Below are 14,397 nucleotides of genomic sequence, written 5' to 3'. Positions count from 1 at the left end.
AAGAAAAACGATTGATAAGTGGAAAAGATGTATTTAGAGTTCTCTCATTAAATGTTCAATACAAGATTATAACTTAAGAAATTCAATGAACAGTCACACTAACAACATCTATGATTTTAATTGCTAATTTAGCGGAGCTACTTCATGTTTTAGTGGTTACGTAAATGGCTTATTGTCAGAGAAACTGAATGGAATATTGCGTTGTAAGGTAATACAAAATGACCTGCAACAAATAAATTAATTTATTGAACTCGGAATCAACATCGGAAACCGAAATACTTCATAAATTGATTAAAAGAATTGTTCATACTAAAATCAGATATATTAGCAATTACTATCATGACATCTATTTACAAGTTTACAAAGCTAGTCTTTCCGATTGACTTGGTAACAGAAATTTACTTCAAATTCAGGTTTATTTCCACAATGATTGTAATATAAATAAAAATTGACAACATAAGCTATTAACTCTCACATATAAAAAAAAACTTAAATGACCAGAGAATAAAAACTAAGCTAAGATTTTAAGCTTTTATATTTGGCCAATATTAATTTGCATCTTTTTAAATTACTTACAGTATGGTGCATGTCTTGCAAGCAGTGATTGAGGAGTAACATTACCTAGCCTTACAGAAAAACCTTTAACTTTACAGTAGTGAATGAATTCTTTCTAAACAAGTGAAAAGAGGATAGATTTACTTTTATAGGATAAATGCACACATTAGTTAAAATACTTGTTTCATATTTAAAATGCCATTTACCATTGTAAAGTCAAAGAAATTTGAACTAGGCGACTTTAGTCAGTGGGCCGTTTTTCACTATGTTTCTTGGTGAATTCTTCTGCATTCTTTGTGAATTTTTTCCTGTCTTTTAGGAATTCTTCTGCGAGCTCAGCTCGTAATGGATGCTCCGGCTCTGGATCATTTACAAGTGCTACTAGAGCTTGGATAACTGGAAAGAAAATTATTTATGTTTAAGCTATTGAATACCAAGGGTAATACTAATTAACACACCATAAAATACTAACAGAAAATATATGTTGTTATTTCGTTAATCACAACCCAAATGATGTTTAATGTATAAAAACTTAATCTACTTTAAGTAATTATTATAAGAGACTATTACCAAAAGTCAGAAGGTAAGCAGTGTTCTAGATTTTGTTACTGTTAACAAAAATACCTACTTTGATCTTTTAGGCATAACAAAGTAAAATAAGGATTATTTGAACACAGCTATAATTAATTTACCTTGATCAGTCTTTGTAGCTGGTTTCCAATTTTCAGCACTAATTATAGGTAGACAGACTTGACCCTTTTCATCAATGTTGGGATGATAGATTTTTGTTTTGAAACTAATCTTGGGGGGTTTGAATGGGTATTCTGCTGGGAAATTAATCTCGATACGAAAGGCACCTTTGTTGTAGGGGGGATTGTCCTGAAAGATATAAATCTTATTGGTATTTTTAGTAAAAGATTATGGATGTTCATGTTACACGATTTTGCTACTTACGGGTACGATCAAGCCCTGCCATGTAAGAATATTAGACTCATCAACTTGAATGTCTCTAAATGACTTCAATCCAGATTGCCTGATGTCGTTTAACTCCTGAAAAACAACCATAAATTGTAAAAATCAGAGGTAATTTAATATTTTTAAGCGAAACCTATGAAAATGTACCTAACGGCGTTATTCCAAATTAAATATCAATAGAAAAAATCCGTAAGCGGACTCTAATTTTATACTTCTTTTTCAATTACAACTAGACAATATTACTCTCGATAGTCTGTAACTTACCTTTTGAAGTCTCCTGGTAGCAGCCATTTTAATTTTATTTAACTAAAATATGGTGACGATGAAAGTATATTACAAAATTAGTAATTATAGGCAGTAAATGCAATCCGACCCAACAACATAATTCGTGTATCAGAAAATATGACTCAGTAAAATGTCAGTGATATCGTCCATTTCATTCTTTTCATTCGTACAATACAGATTAAATATTCGCCAAGGTTACCAACCTTGACATTCGTTATTTTTTTATATACTCTTTGTTCGTTAATCGATTATGTTATATTTAAAAAATATACCCTGAGTATGTATCTTGCTAAGTGCATGAATCACTTAGCAAGATTGTTTTTGCGGCTTACTGCACAAATAAAAATGAAAAATCGTGCATGTTATATGCTCTAATTCCTTTCACCGGAGGTTTAGACCCGGTTTTGCTTACACGTTGATATAGGGGCGCTGGTGGGCTGTCTTAACTAAGCCAACTGTCTCAGATATAGTTCGACACGAATATTGTGGCAGGCGGAAAAGACGCGAACCAACAATGTCATATTTCAACCTATATAATAGCAACATTTACACGTGTTAATGCTACTACTTTTATGATTTCGGAATTTCAGAAAAATGTAATTTGTTTAGATGTATCAATTTAAATGGGAAGGATTATTACTACGAGAACTCGGGCCGTAAGTTGCAACATTGACGACTTTTGCAAGTTACGAAATTTTTCTCACTGGTAACCCTTAAAACTTATAGGCGTGTAGATCCTTACAGGACAATGAATAAAATAAGTAATTTTTGTGACATTTTTATTTTCCGTAATACAATTACTACAAAACTGTAAATGAATAAAGCTTGGTATGCTATGGTCTAGAGTTGTAATAAAAAATATATTTCGTAATAAATTATCCTGTAACCTTTAACATAGCATATAAAATTTCTGCCTAGAAGAAAAAAAATGTTTAGTGGAACAACAGACTGAAGTTTTGATGGATATTTTGTATTGATTTTTTAAAAGATAATACAATTAAGCACAGATTATTTCAGTTTGCGACGGTTGTAACGATAAAATTGTTGAGTTGAAAAATGAATAAGAGAAATGTAGTCTCTAGAAAGCAACTGTTTAATATGCAACAAGCAATACCGCTACAACCGTCGCAAAGTGAATGTGAAATACAGAGTTTGTGTTATACTGTACGGGTTGTTTAATTTCACTCATGTAGGCGTTAATCGTCGTGGCCGCGTTCATCGTCGCGTCTGCGATTCCTTTGCCGACGGCCCCAGCCGTCCCTAGGACGTTCCCTTTGACGTCCCTCCCCGCGGCCTGCCCCACCCCTCTGGAAGAAGGAGCCTTGCTTCTCGAAGATTCGTTCATTAGAATCCACAAGGTTACCAACCTAAAAATAAACAATATTTAAGTATTATTTATCCTCTTCATGTACATCCATGACTGTAATGTTATATAGAAGTAATCTAAACTAAATGCCAGTTAAAAGATTTGAATATGCATGTATACATTGTTGTGTAGTAATATTTGTAAAAGCCTCTTCATAAATGTATGAGCGTTCATTGAAGTAAATTACTAACCTTATCAGCAAGTTGCAGCGCCAGCGCTTGCATCCTAGTTGGCTCTGAACGGTGCAATATAGCGCACTCGCTGGGATCATCGAGAGACGCCAACAATTCTTCATTAATGATCATCTTCGACACCAGAGAGTGAACACGTTGCCGCGGCAGTTCAAACATGTCCGCCAACGAACGCAATGACAACGACGCGTACACGTGCGCGTACGTAAACAAGTAAGTGCGTAGCGATTCCTCTCGGATAAGACGACCGAGCATAGCCCGGACATTATCGGCGCCAACCATTAGGTCCCACACCTGCAAGAAATTTATATGAATTATGTTTTAAGAAATTAAAAAATATATAAAAATCCCTAACTTGTAGGGACGAATTTATTACCTTAGCGTTCATTTTCTCGTTAACAATAAAGTTAAGACAGGCGCGCCAGTCCCCGCGGCGCATCGCTCTGGCTGCTGCAACGGCGTGCTCGCGCATCGACTCCGGCGGCCCCACCAATGCCTGTCGCTCGCTGGCGCGCAGGTTCTGGTAGAACGTCTTACTGATCATACGACGGCGCGCATCGAACTCATGAGCCGCCATGTATGGTATCTCGATCAGCATCGCAGACACCAAATACACGCATTCCAATAGTTCAAGGTTAATATGCATATGGAACGGCATCTGTCTCTGTTTCTCGATCTTCTCCTGTTCCTTGGAGCGCTCGTGCTGACGCTGAGGCAGCAGACCTTGAGCGAGCAACTCTTTCGGCTTACCTGTCATCATTAATTCCGCCAAGCATCCGTGTGCTTCCTTCACGTTGCCGCGGCGGAAAGCACACAGTCCCAAGTTCGCCATGGTCCGATTGTACAAAATCTGAGTACTCGGGTCGGAATGTTGGACCGTCTCTTGCAGATGAGACATGAGGAGGAGATCGCGAGCTTGGAACCAATTGTCGTGTAAAGCATGATGGTAGATGTGTGACAAAATAGCGCGAGTTCTCAGACGATCGGTCTCGTCGTGCGCGTATATATATTTGCAGAAACGCTCCATTTTCTTGACCGTCGATTCCTCACCGGGAGGGGAATCTTTTTTTACAGCACGTGGATCAAATTTGTAGTACAAATGATCAATTTTACGCAGATAAGCGCGGCAAACTTCCTGCGGCGATCCATCGCGTTCGACTACTTGGCAGACGCGGTCTATGAGCGCGGAGACGCGTACTTCATCCTTCAGTCTCTCCACATATTCATTTGAGTGAGGATCACACTCTTTCAACAGTTTAGTGAACTCATCATCGAGACGCTCTAAAGCTGTCAAAACACAACCACGTACACGGAACGGTGCAGTTACAAATTCTTCATTTTCCTCTGTAATAGTCTCGCTCAGTTGCATATCTTCATGAGCTAGAAGGAGAGTCACCATGTGGTCAACATTCTCGACAAGTCTAGACCAGTATTCCGGTTTCATGGCATCTGAGACTTTAGGATTGTAATCAAACAACGCGGCGACAGTAGCGGCACGCAGCTTAAGCTGTAGGGCGTCACCTAAGTTGTGCTGTTGTGCAACTGTGCGCAATTCGTGCAGTAATTCAAGTTGTGCGCGACGGTCAGTACGCTTGCGACCACGCGCTGCACTTATCTCACCCAGTTTCTTTACTACTAAAGCGGCGTCAATATCGCTGTCCTGTAAATAAATAATTATTTTTGTCTAGCATCCTAAAAAAAAGTTATAAATAATATACATTGGTGAGACATTTTAGAATACAGACCTTTGCGAACATTTTCGGCTTATCCGAAGTAGCAGCTCCCTTTCTTACAGTTTCCCATTCGCCTCCATCATCAATCTGGTCTCTCTTGCTGATTTTACCAGCACCTCTCTCACGTCTTTCCCTCCTCGCGCGACGCCTGTCTCTTTCCTCATCGTCATCCCTCTCCGTGGTTTTCTTAAGGAACCGCTCTCTTATGGTGGCTGCGCCACGAGCTTCGTCATCCGAACTTGAACTGGAGTCCGAGGAACTTGAGCCCCAATCCATAGAATCGGAGGACTCATCATCTTGAGGAGGTGGGCGACGAGGGGGTTCAGGCGAACGACGCACTCGAACTTTCTCTTTAACCTTGTCTTCATCATCAGACTCATCAGATGATGATGTATCTGAATTGCAAAATTAAAGCAGTTGGTACAATTCATTATTATAGAAGAAAAATCATGAACTAATTCTTCATTAAAACTAACATCTTACCTTTTCGCTCTTCATCATCATCAGGTAAATCAGGATTCTCTCGGAATTTGGTAATCTCAGCATCAAAATCTTTTTCATACTTCCTTAACTTTTGACGTAAAGATGTCAGGGCTTTACTATTGCCTTTAGACAAGGCCTTTCGTGCATCGCGATCTGCCCAGGCACCAGCAACCCAATCATCCAACTCTACTAAAGCTCTAATGAAGAACCGTGGTGCAATACCATTCTCTTCTTTTTGGACTACAGGAGCTGCTCGAGTATAAGCCCTTTGTAGTTCTTCAAAAGAAGCTAATGCTGATGAAAAGTCCTTGATCTTTCGGTGATTCCGAATTGAATGGATTATGCCTTCCAATTCTTCATATCTCTTTTCTTTCATAGAGCGCACAACACGCTTAGTTTCTTCCTCGTCATCACTGAACTACACAAACAAAAGATAAATTTATTTTTAGTTAGTAGTATTAAAATAGTAATAAAAATATATTGAAGCAGGCACATACATGACAGCGTTTGTCCACAAAACCAACTAATTGTACTATAAATAGGATGCAGCAAGTGAAATGAGAAAAATATTTTATTATTGTGAAACATTGGTGATATTTATTATAAATTTTACCACACTAAAGAGAAATATTGAAAATTGTATGTACTGTGTGTATTAAAAATTGTTCCAAAAGTTGTGGATTGTTTATCATTCAGTTCTTATTAAATCTGAATGTATAAATTGGAAAGAAAAATAATTCGAATTTATAATAGTAAAAAATCGGACTACATATTTTGTGACAAATTTCTCCTGATAAAAATTGTAATTTATACACTGTGGGGCTTTACTGAACTGCTGATGATTTACACCAAAAAATATTATAGTATACAATAATATACGAGATACACACATAAAGACTGTTTTAAAATAGTTGTATTATATTTTAAATTATGTCCACTGATGCAGTTTTTCTGTTTTATGTTTTTGATTTTAATAATCCAATTTTTCCTTAAATTAATAACAAACAGACAAGGAGAGAAGTGAGAGTCTTCTGACAACGGTCTTCTCGACATTGACAGACTTTTACAATGAATTAATAGTCGTCATCATCATCATGAGCATCAGTGACACACAGCTAGATACATTCAACAGTCGGTGTTACCAAAAATTGTAGTGGCCTGGAATGTTAAATGTACTTACAGTATAGACGGGAGCTGGTGCACGAACTACCTGCTCCTCTTCACTGGAGCTTTCGGATTCCGAATCCGTACCAGTCGCGAAAAAACGACTCATGTTCGCCTCTTAGTAAAACTGTAAGAATAAATATAAAGCTTATATTTATTTCGTAATCTTCTAAATCGTCAGAAACTTGAGCTTTCTGAGTAAATAGCACAGTCAACATTCACCAAACGAAAGTTTGAGGTTAGGATACATTATGTTAACATTAAAATTTTGTGTGAAATTTATACCTTCAAATGCCAAAAATTCGTGTTGATGCAAATAAAATTCCTAAATTTACACTTAGATACATGAAAGTTGTAAGTAATTTATTAATGACGATAACCCTACATGCCCACGAAGCACACACACGTCAAAGGAATTTGATTGAAATTCAAAGATCAACGAATCAGAGAGTTGTATTTGTAGTTAATAACAGTAAGATATTTGAAGAAAAACGATTTTTTATTTTTATTTTCCTGATCCAGAAAAAGAAAAAGACTCTCATTCATTGTTAATAAGAGAGATTTTAAATTTTTACATCGAAATTGAGAGGACATCAACGCATCAAATATTTCCAAATTCACTACTCTATGAAACTACACCATTTTTTGCCTTTGACTATGGGTTACTCTGTCTGTGGTCTAAATGAATGAAATAAAAAACATGATGTAAAATGGAAATGGAAACAATTTTGCGTTTTAGTTTAATGTTAAAATAAAAAGTTCTTTCTAGTGCTTTATTATTTAAGAATATTCTGTTAAATGTTCACTGAAATGGAGCTATCAACATTAATTTTACCCCAGAATATTTGCCGAACTTGTCTCGCTGAATCAGATTCCTCGACGTTCATGAGCGTACAAGATTTAATTGAACATGAGATGAACAAAATTAAACTGATAGATATATTGATATTTTTAAATTGCGTAGAAGTTAGTATTCAACAATAAAATCAAGATGTAACTTTTTCATCCATATTTATGACGTTTTTTAAATGTTTCAGAATAACGATGAAGAAAACTGGCCTCAAGGAATGTGTCCATCCTGTGTTTACACAGCTCTGCTGTCTTACAACTTTAAAATTAATTGTTTAAAAGCTAATATCACTTTATCGCAAGTTTTTACTGTACAATCTAGTAGTTCGAGCTTACAGCGCTCAGATATGGATTCTATTGATATAAATGTTGTTTATCAAGACCATGAGTATGATACGCCGCTATTTACTAATCACCCAGTCCTTGATTTTGAAAATGTTTCAGTTAACAAAGAATTAACACCTTTACCTCCTGTAACTGAAATAACATCAACCGAGCATCCACCGCGAAAAGAAGGCGATAAAAAATATTCCTGCACTCTGTGCCCTAAATCGTTTACGAGAATTTACGGATTACGTTACCACATGGCAAAGCATAGAGGAGTTCTTAGATTCCTTTGCCCAAAATGTGGTAAACGCTTTCACACAGCTGATGGCTTGAGGCAGCACTTATTGTCACATAAAGAAATTCCACAATTTAAATGTGGATTTTGCAATAAGACATATAGATCACGACAATCTTTAAAGGGACATTTTAGAGTTGCTCATTCAAGCAATCAAAAATCATTTGTTTGTGTTATATGTGATAAAAAATTTAGTGCTAAGTCCAGTTTAATGAAGCACATTAAAATTCATAATGGGGTCAAGGATTATCCTTGCCCTGATTGTCCAAAAACATATACTCGAGCATCTTACTTGCGAGTTCATAGCTTGGTACATTCTGGCCAAGAACGCCCACGGCCTTTTAAATGTAAATACAATGAATGCAATAGAAGTTTTCCAACAAAACAGTCTTTGAAAGTGCATATTGCACATACTCATTCATCTGAGAGACCCTACAAGTGTGACATTTGTTCTAAAGCATTTCCCACATCATCTGGATTGAAAGTACACAAAGAGTCACACTCAACTGTGGATACAAGCTGTGAAATCTGTGGCAAAAAATTCATCAATAAGAGAGTTTTACAAAAGCATATGAAAATACATTATGTTAATGATGACCTGATCCTAGAGACTGTTGTTGATTTTTTCAATGATTGAATTAAGTAAAGATGTAATTGGCTTAATTAATAAAGCTTTTTCCTTGTATATTGGTTGCTGTAGGTTTTACATTCACATATATACAAGTGTGTCAGCCTTCAAAGTATTCAATAACTTAGCTTCAAAATGCCTCAAAATAATACAGAAGTTTTTCCTTTGCCTTTATTATTATTAAACTGTAGTTGAAATGTTATGAGTAAAAAAAATATGCAATGTTTTATGTAGTGATATGAGACGGGGCTTTTCCAGGCAGTGTATATTACTCATTATTTGATAACACAATGACTAATTCAATGATGTGTTTTTTAATAGTATTCTAAACTTCTATAACTACTTCTAATTAGAAAAAAATTGCATTCATTTTATTACATTACGTTTTTTTTGTTTTGTTGTTTTTTTCCCTTGTATTACTTGAAATAAAATTAACAAATGTGTTACTGCAAGATTTCACTGATTAAATTATTTGTCTAGATGACAAATTCCTTTAAATCACTGATATTGATAGTTAAAAAGATACAAGTTAAATGGCAATCTGCCTTACTGTTTGTTTACTTCACAGCTTATTTGTAATAATTTTTAATCTCAGAAACAAAGAGTACTAATATTATTTTTATTATAATTAAGTCCACAACAAGAAAACGCGCTAAATCTCAATCATTATAGTTAGAGTGTCTGTATACAATAACGGAAAATTCAATATTTCGCGAAAATGATGCGTAGTTGATAAAGAAAATCAATTTTCTGTCCACAAATCAGTTTTGATCCGGATAAAATTGCTGTACCGATTTTGATGGGATTTATACTGGAAGGCAATTTATGTATTCGGGAATAAATCAGTTTTTTTTTTAAATTACATGCTAAAGAAGTTTCAGACAGCCGCTGGTTTAAAATATGTATGTTATTGATATTTAATAAAGAACTTAATCTCCTTATTGTGTGTGTAAAGCTACTGATAATATTTCATGTAAACATGTTTCCAGTAAGTTTACACTGTTTGATAATGTTGGAACATTAGTTATATGTTATCAATAATCTACATGTAATCTATAAAAATATGATTATCCAATAACTACTAATATTGAATTTACAATTATTTAATTTGTGAAATTAAACTCTGTGATTGCTCGTAAGATTTTATTATAATTAGAATAACAAATTGGAATATTGCGTTTAATAAATGTACACGATATATACTCTATTTCATTACAATTATACCAGTAACCGTACTTCAATTAAATAAACCTTGGTATTAAAATACAAAAATATTGCAATGACAATTATATGCCAATTTTGAAAAGATATTCATCAGAGTCATTTGTTTTAAATTATTCTGTTACTCATACAAACATATTTTGAAACAGTTGACATGTTATTATACAATTTAATTAGAATCATATATGAAATTCGAATGAAAAATCTCAAACAAATAACTAAAAAGGGTACATTGACAATAGTACTTATAAGTTGAATTCAATACAAATGAGAAATTATAACTAACCAATCTAGACAATTTCACTTCTATAAGGCTGTAATCACAGACTTGTTAGAAACAGACATGTGTGTATCATCAATTTAAACATGAAAATGATTCAAAAAAATTTATAGGTAATAAATTATTATCAGCCAGTGATATGTTTAAATAAAATTTCTCATTTTCATTGTTTTTGACTTTACAAACTACAATTTAAGATGTAGATCTAATAATGTATGATTAGGAAATATCAATGTGGTGTAACTAAAATTAATATATAAAAATATTGCAAACTATCACTATGCTTAACTATACCATGTAATATGATTACATTGTTTATTAATGTACATAATATATGTGTATTCACTAACAGTTTCATTTTAAGCAAAGATTATTTTCCTAAAATTTTGTTTATTTGCTTGTTTTGCTTCCCAATTTTAACATCTGCAACCTCAACTTTGTCTTGTATTGTGTCTATAAGCTTATTTTGTGAATCAATTTCTTCACCAAGAGCACTTCCTAAACCTTTAAGTCTAGTAATATGCTGAACCATCTCATCCAAGTTTGCATCCAACATTTCATTGATACGTTGGCTGTCTGAAATTGGTGCACTGGCTTGTTCTTGGTTTAAGCCTCTCAGACGTGTAGATGGGTGACTATTGAAGCGATCTTCAGCACTTAGTTTGGGTGTGTTATCTAAAGGCTCATCTAATTTACTGCTAGTGCCAGCTTTTGAATTGAGGCTATCTGGTGAGGCCTGACTCCTTGGAGGTGTTTGATCTGATTTACCCGATATATAATTTTTTAATCCATAGAAAACTGATTTTATACCATTTAGATGTTTCTGACTGTAGTGTAGATTTGTATTGATTTCATCTAATCTCCGGTTAGTGTTCTGCAACTGCTCTCGCTGTCTCGCCAGTTCTTCAACTGTAGCGATACCAATCGTTTCGCTGTCATGGAGAAGCCCTATACTTCTTATAGAAGAGTCTAGAGTCCGTTGTTCGATTTCCTTTTGTCTTTGTAACATCGCCTGTCTTTGTTTTTCCAGTTCTGCAATATGTCCTCCATAAGGAGTATTGACGGGATTTCTTGGAGGTTGAGGTAATTTTGATCTATAACTTTGCACAAATGTGTCATTGTCAACATCGTCGTCTTCGAATAAGTTACTCGAGTTGCTAATGTACCTATGGTCCGACATTTTATTTAATTTTCACTTCACAAAACTGTTTAATACTGAATCGTTCTAATTTGTAGCAATGTAAATATTTTCCTTTGTTCTTGTATCAATTTGACTAAAGAGAATGTAATTATTAATTACGTACGCAACACCAATACCAAGAGTAGGCTGACAATCAACTGACAGCTGACATGAATTCTACAACCACCCTGAACCACCCACTTTTTGCAGATTTTGCAGAAGTTGAAATGTATTGCCACTACATAAATATATGGTTAATGTTATTGATAGGAAAGAATCCCCTCTTAAAATTTCAACGCACGAAATTTGTTTGGTAAATATTCAGTTCAAAACTAGAAAGTTTTAAGAAATAATTTGCGTCATTCGCATGCGTAAATTGAATTCCATAAATTTTACTGTTAACACTTAAAATGTCAAAATTGACATTGTCAACAAAACATTGTGTTTCACCATTTTTCTTGGATAAAAAATTAGAAGATTTTAATAATTACCAAGTAAATTAATTATTTACATTCAAGATGATGGCAGGAAAAGGTATAGAAAAGGCTTTTTTTGGACAATATGGTTGCATACAAGCAAGCAGCCACCTGCATGTGCCAAAATAGTGGGCCCATTCTTGGAACAATGTTGCTGGCGTCTTCTACTGTTAATTAAATGTTATTTCTTCACGCAATCTCAAATATATTTTTCAAAATGAATAAATAATATAATTTTTACAGTAATGGCAGAAACAGAGGAACAGAGCAGAATAAGGTTTCAAGTTGAATTGGAGTTTGTACAGTGTTTAGCTAATCCGAATTACATACATTGTAAGTTGATATGTATATTTTATAATGATTAATCAAAAGATTACCACAATTACACTCGAAAGAACTTTACTTTGAAAGTATTTATAGTCAAACCAGGCCTAGCTAGAGTCCAAGGGATCCCAATATTTTTCTCACTTATTGAGGTTTCTCTCTGACCTGAGTTTCTCGCTTATGGTGGTTGTCTGTTAGGATTAGACAAAGAATTGAAAAGATCTTGCTTATAGATGTTTCTCACTTCTTCATATACAAACAGTATGTCATAATTTCACACAAGCACTTTTTATTTAATTATGAGCACAAGTAAATGATTGATTGAATAATAAACAATAGGAATGTGAAAAAAATTAATAGTTAAGTTTTTAATTTTATTTTTTAGTTTTAGCACAAAGAGGGTATATGAAAGAGCAAACATTTGTGAATTATTTACGATACCTACAGTATTGGCGGGAACCAGAATATGCTCGCTATCTCAAGTACCCCATGTGTCTGCATTTTCTAGAACTGTTGCAACATGAGGCCTTTAGAAGGGAATGTGTTTCAGCCCAGGTATGTTTAGTGAAAATCTGCACATTACTAATTGTAGTTTGTATATTTATTCAATGCATTCTTGAACAAATTCAATCGTTCAAATTCAAATTGACGCATCACTAGTATCAGTAAGTTCTTCGGATTTTTCAAACAGCAATCCATATGGAATGCAATAAGAAAAAATTAATAAGTAGCCTAGGTGTTCTTCCAGGCTATGTTCTCCATGTATGTCAAATTTCAACGAGATCCTGGAGATACCATCTAACAAACATCCATCTGTCTATCCATACATCCAAACAATCGTATTTATAATGTTAGTAACATATATTTTAATGTATATTGATTAAAAATTTTTTTGAAGGTTTGCAAATTCATGGATGATCAAGCAATTTTACTCTGGCAACATTATACAAGGAGACGGACACGTACACTACAGCCACCGGACGCTCCTGCGCCGCCAGCGCCCCCTGCCGCCCCGCAACCACCACGACAACAATCATGATAATGTACATAATTTTTTTTACATAATCTTAGTAACATAGGCATATGGATTAGTGATAAGTTCTCAATATACTACACAATTTTTTTTAATGATTATTCTATATTTCATATAAATTTATGTTAGATTTAAAACTGTTTAGCATTTAAATTCTTATAACTAAAAATTATAGCACTTTTGTAAATATGAAAACACTTTTTTATTTAGAAACTTTATTTTTTATGAAAATAACAACTAACATTAAATTCCTGATTATATATTTAATGAGTTATTTAGCGATAGTCGATTTTTGTCATAGATGAACTACCAACTTGGCGAAAATTATTTATTTGTTGTGTCTTTGCCGCGAAAATGTCATCAACGGGCATCGCGTGACTTAAACAGCAAATAAAATGTTGTAACTTTTTGCATAAAAAATATGACAGGCGCTTTATCGGCTTATATTTGTCGCATGAAAATCGAACTCTTAGAAGTTGTTTATTTTAAGAAAGGATGTGTTGGTTTTCTTCGTCTCGCCATACAGAACGCTCGTAGGGTTAAAAAGTAGAGAAGTTCCACAACACTCATTATACTGAAACCCATACATAGGCCCAGTAAACCTCCAGTATTGGCTGTAAAAAGGTACGAATTGTCATTAATTTTTTACATTTATAGGGATAAATATCTTTTGTTTTAAGTTCTTTGGTTAAATTTTGTAATACTTTTAGATATTATTAGTTAGAATCCATTGGCGCGAATGGCGCGCTTTTGATACCAAGTCAAGTGTCAGAATGAATAGTGAGGGAACATAAACGTCGACATTTTAGTAAGGCTAGTGTTGCGCCAGTACACCGATATAGTGTCGGATTTTGTTCCTAACAATACTTACATAGAAATTCCGTAAGACCAAATATTTCTCCTTTCGTAAACCTCATGAATGTATTGTCTTCAAAATAAAAGTGAACCAATAGCATGTTTTCTCTGAAATAAACAAAAAATTTAAACCATGCAGGCATTTAGTATAAAAAAACATTTGTCCGTAAATTCGTA

The 14,397-nt window shown here is 34.3% G+C and overlaps 5 protein-coding genes across 7 annotated transcripts; 2 read left to right on the top strand and 3 right to left on the bottom strand.

Moving 5' to 3' along the window:
* Nucleotides 1-11: 11 nt before the first annotated feature.
* Ubc10 (ubiquitin conjugating enzyme 10) lies at nucleotides 12-1,969 on the bottom strand. 3 transcript variants are annotated; one of them, XR_001227888.1, is made up of 5 exons: nucleotides 1,795-1,968; nucleotides 1,510-1,605; nucleotides 1,248-1,434; nucleotides 577-951; nucleotides 12-223 (listed from the first exon to the last, which is right to left on the bottom strand). XR_001227888.1 is itself a non-coding variant. In XM_013311995.1 (5 exons), exons 1-4 carry the CDS (start codon nucleotides 1,819-1,821, stop codon nucleotides 797-799), a joined length of 465 nt encoding a protein of 154 aa, XP_013167449.1. In that variant the 5' UTR covers nucleotides 1,822-1,969; the 3' UTR covers nucleotides 12-223; nucleotides 762-796. The 3 variants fall into 3 exon arrangements, 2 of the variants coding, with proteins under 2 accessions (XP_013167449.1, XP_013167448.1); XM_013311995.1 differs by having other exon boundaries at nucleotides 762-951; nucleotides 1,795-1,969; XM_013311994.1 differs by lacking the exon at nucleotides 12-223 and having other exon boundaries at nucleotides 518-951.
* Nucleotides 1,970-2,577: 608 nt separating this feature from the next.
* On the bottom strand, nucleotides 2,578-7,178 carry eIF3c (Eukaryotic translation initiation factor 3 subunit C). Its single transcript, XM_013312351.1, has 7 exons — nucleotides 7,038-7,178; nucleotides 6,769-6,879; nucleotides 5,589-6,006; nucleotides 5,118-5,500; nucleotides 3,749-5,032; nucleotides 3,373-3,666; nucleotides 2,578-3,182 (listed from the first exon to the last, which is right to left on the bottom strand). The coding sequence occupies exons 2-7, from the start codon at nucleotides 6,859-6,861 to the stop codon at nucleotides 3,012-3,014; spliced, it is 2,643 nt and encodes an 880-aa protein (XP_013167805.1). The 5' UTR covers nucleotides 6,862-6,879; nucleotides 7,038-7,178; the 3' UTR covers nucleotides 2,578-3,011.
* A 240-nt stretch (nucleotides 7,179-7,418) lies between these two features.
* On the top strand, nucleotides 7,419-9,155 carry LOC106117903 (zinc finger protein 32). Its single transcript, XM_013312414.1, has 2 exons — nucleotides 7,419-7,718; nucleotides 7,790-9,155. The coding sequence occupies exons 1-2, from the start codon at nucleotides 7,551-7,553 to the stop codon at nucleotides 8,858-8,860; spliced, it is 1,239 nt and encodes a 412-aa protein (XP_013167868.1). The 5' UTR covers nucleotides 7,419-7,550; the 3' UTR covers nucleotides 8,861-9,155.
* An 867-nt stretch (nucleotides 9,156-10,022) lies between these two features.
* On the bottom strand, nucleotides 10,023-11,709 carry Snap29 (Synaptosomal-associated protein 29kDa). Its single transcript, XM_013312415.1, has one exon. The coding sequence runs from the start codon at nucleotides 11,530-11,532 to the stop codon at nucleotides 10,723-10,725; it is 810 nt and encodes a 269-aa protein (XP_013167869.1). The 5' UTR covers nucleotides 11,533-11,709; the 3' UTR covers nucleotides 10,023-10,722.
* Nucleotides 11,710-11,989: 280 nt separating this feature from the next.
* MED31 (mediator complex subunit 31) lies at nucleotides 11,990-13,560 on the top strand. The gene is given in 4 exon segments (NM_001312126.1): nucleotides 11,990-12,066; nucleotides 12,252-12,341; nucleotides 12,718-12,887; nucleotides 13,231-13,560. Coding segments are annotated over 4 exon segments (417 nt in total). The 5' UTR covers nucleotides 11,990-12,050; the 3' UTR covers nucleotides 13,372-13,560.
* The last annotated feature ends 837 nt before the right edge of the window (nucleotides 13,561-14,397 follow it).

Source organism: Papilio xuthus, unplaced genomic scaffold (assembly GCF_000836235.2).
Source record: "Papilio xuthus unplaced genomic scaffold, Pxut_1.1 DF827679.1, whole genome shotgun sequence".
Lineage (NCBI taxonomy): Eukaryota > Metazoa > Arthropoda > Insecta > Lepidoptera > Papilionidae > Papilio > Papilio xuthus.
The sequence above is the reverse complement of the archived record's forward strand: the minus strand, read 5'-3'. Positions and strand labels throughout refer to the sequence as shown.

What these genes read in the sequence shown, in the direction of transcription:
- Ubc10 (XM_013311995.1), bottom strand. Translation starts at nt 1,821, where the DNA reads ATGGCTGCTACCAGGAGACTTCAAAAG. An exon ending in CTACCAGGAGACTTCAAAAG is followed by an intron (nt 1,606 to 1,794) that starts GTAAGTTACAGA and finishes GTTGTTTTTCAG; the next exon opens with GAGTTAAACGACATCAGGCA. An exon ending in GGCAGGGCTTGATCGTACCC is followed by an intron (nt 1,435 to 1,509) that starts GTAAGTAGCAAA and finishes TATATCTTTCAG; the next exon opens with GACAATCCCCCCTACAACAA.
- eIF3c (XM_013312351.1), bottom strand. Translation starts at nt 6,861, where the DNA reads ATGAGTCGTTTTTTCGCGACTGGTACGGATTCGGAATCCGAAAGCTCC. An exon ending in TGATGATGAAGAGCGAAAAG is followed by an intron (nt 5,501 to 5,588) that starts GTAAGATGTTAG and finishes TTTGCAATTCAG; the next exon opens with ATACATCATCATCTGATGAG. An exon ending in ACGAGAAAATGAACGCTAAG is followed by an intron (nt 3,667 to 3,748) that starts GTAATAAATTCG and finishes AATTTCTTGCAG; the next exon opens with GTGTGGGACCTAATGGTTGG.
- LOC106117903 (XM_013312414.1), top strand. Translation starts at nt 7,551, where the DNA reads ATGTTCACTGAAATGGAGCTATCAACATTAATTTTACCCCAGAATATT. An exon ending in TATTTTTAAATTGCGTAGAA is followed by an intron (nt 7,719 to 7,789) that starts GTTAGTATTCAA and finishes TAAATGTTTCAG; the next exon opens with AATAACGATGAAGAAAACTG.
- Snap29 (XM_013312415.1), bottom strand. Translation starts at nt 11,532, where the DNA reads ATGTCGGACCATAGGTACATTAGCAACTCGAGTAACTTATTCGAAGAC.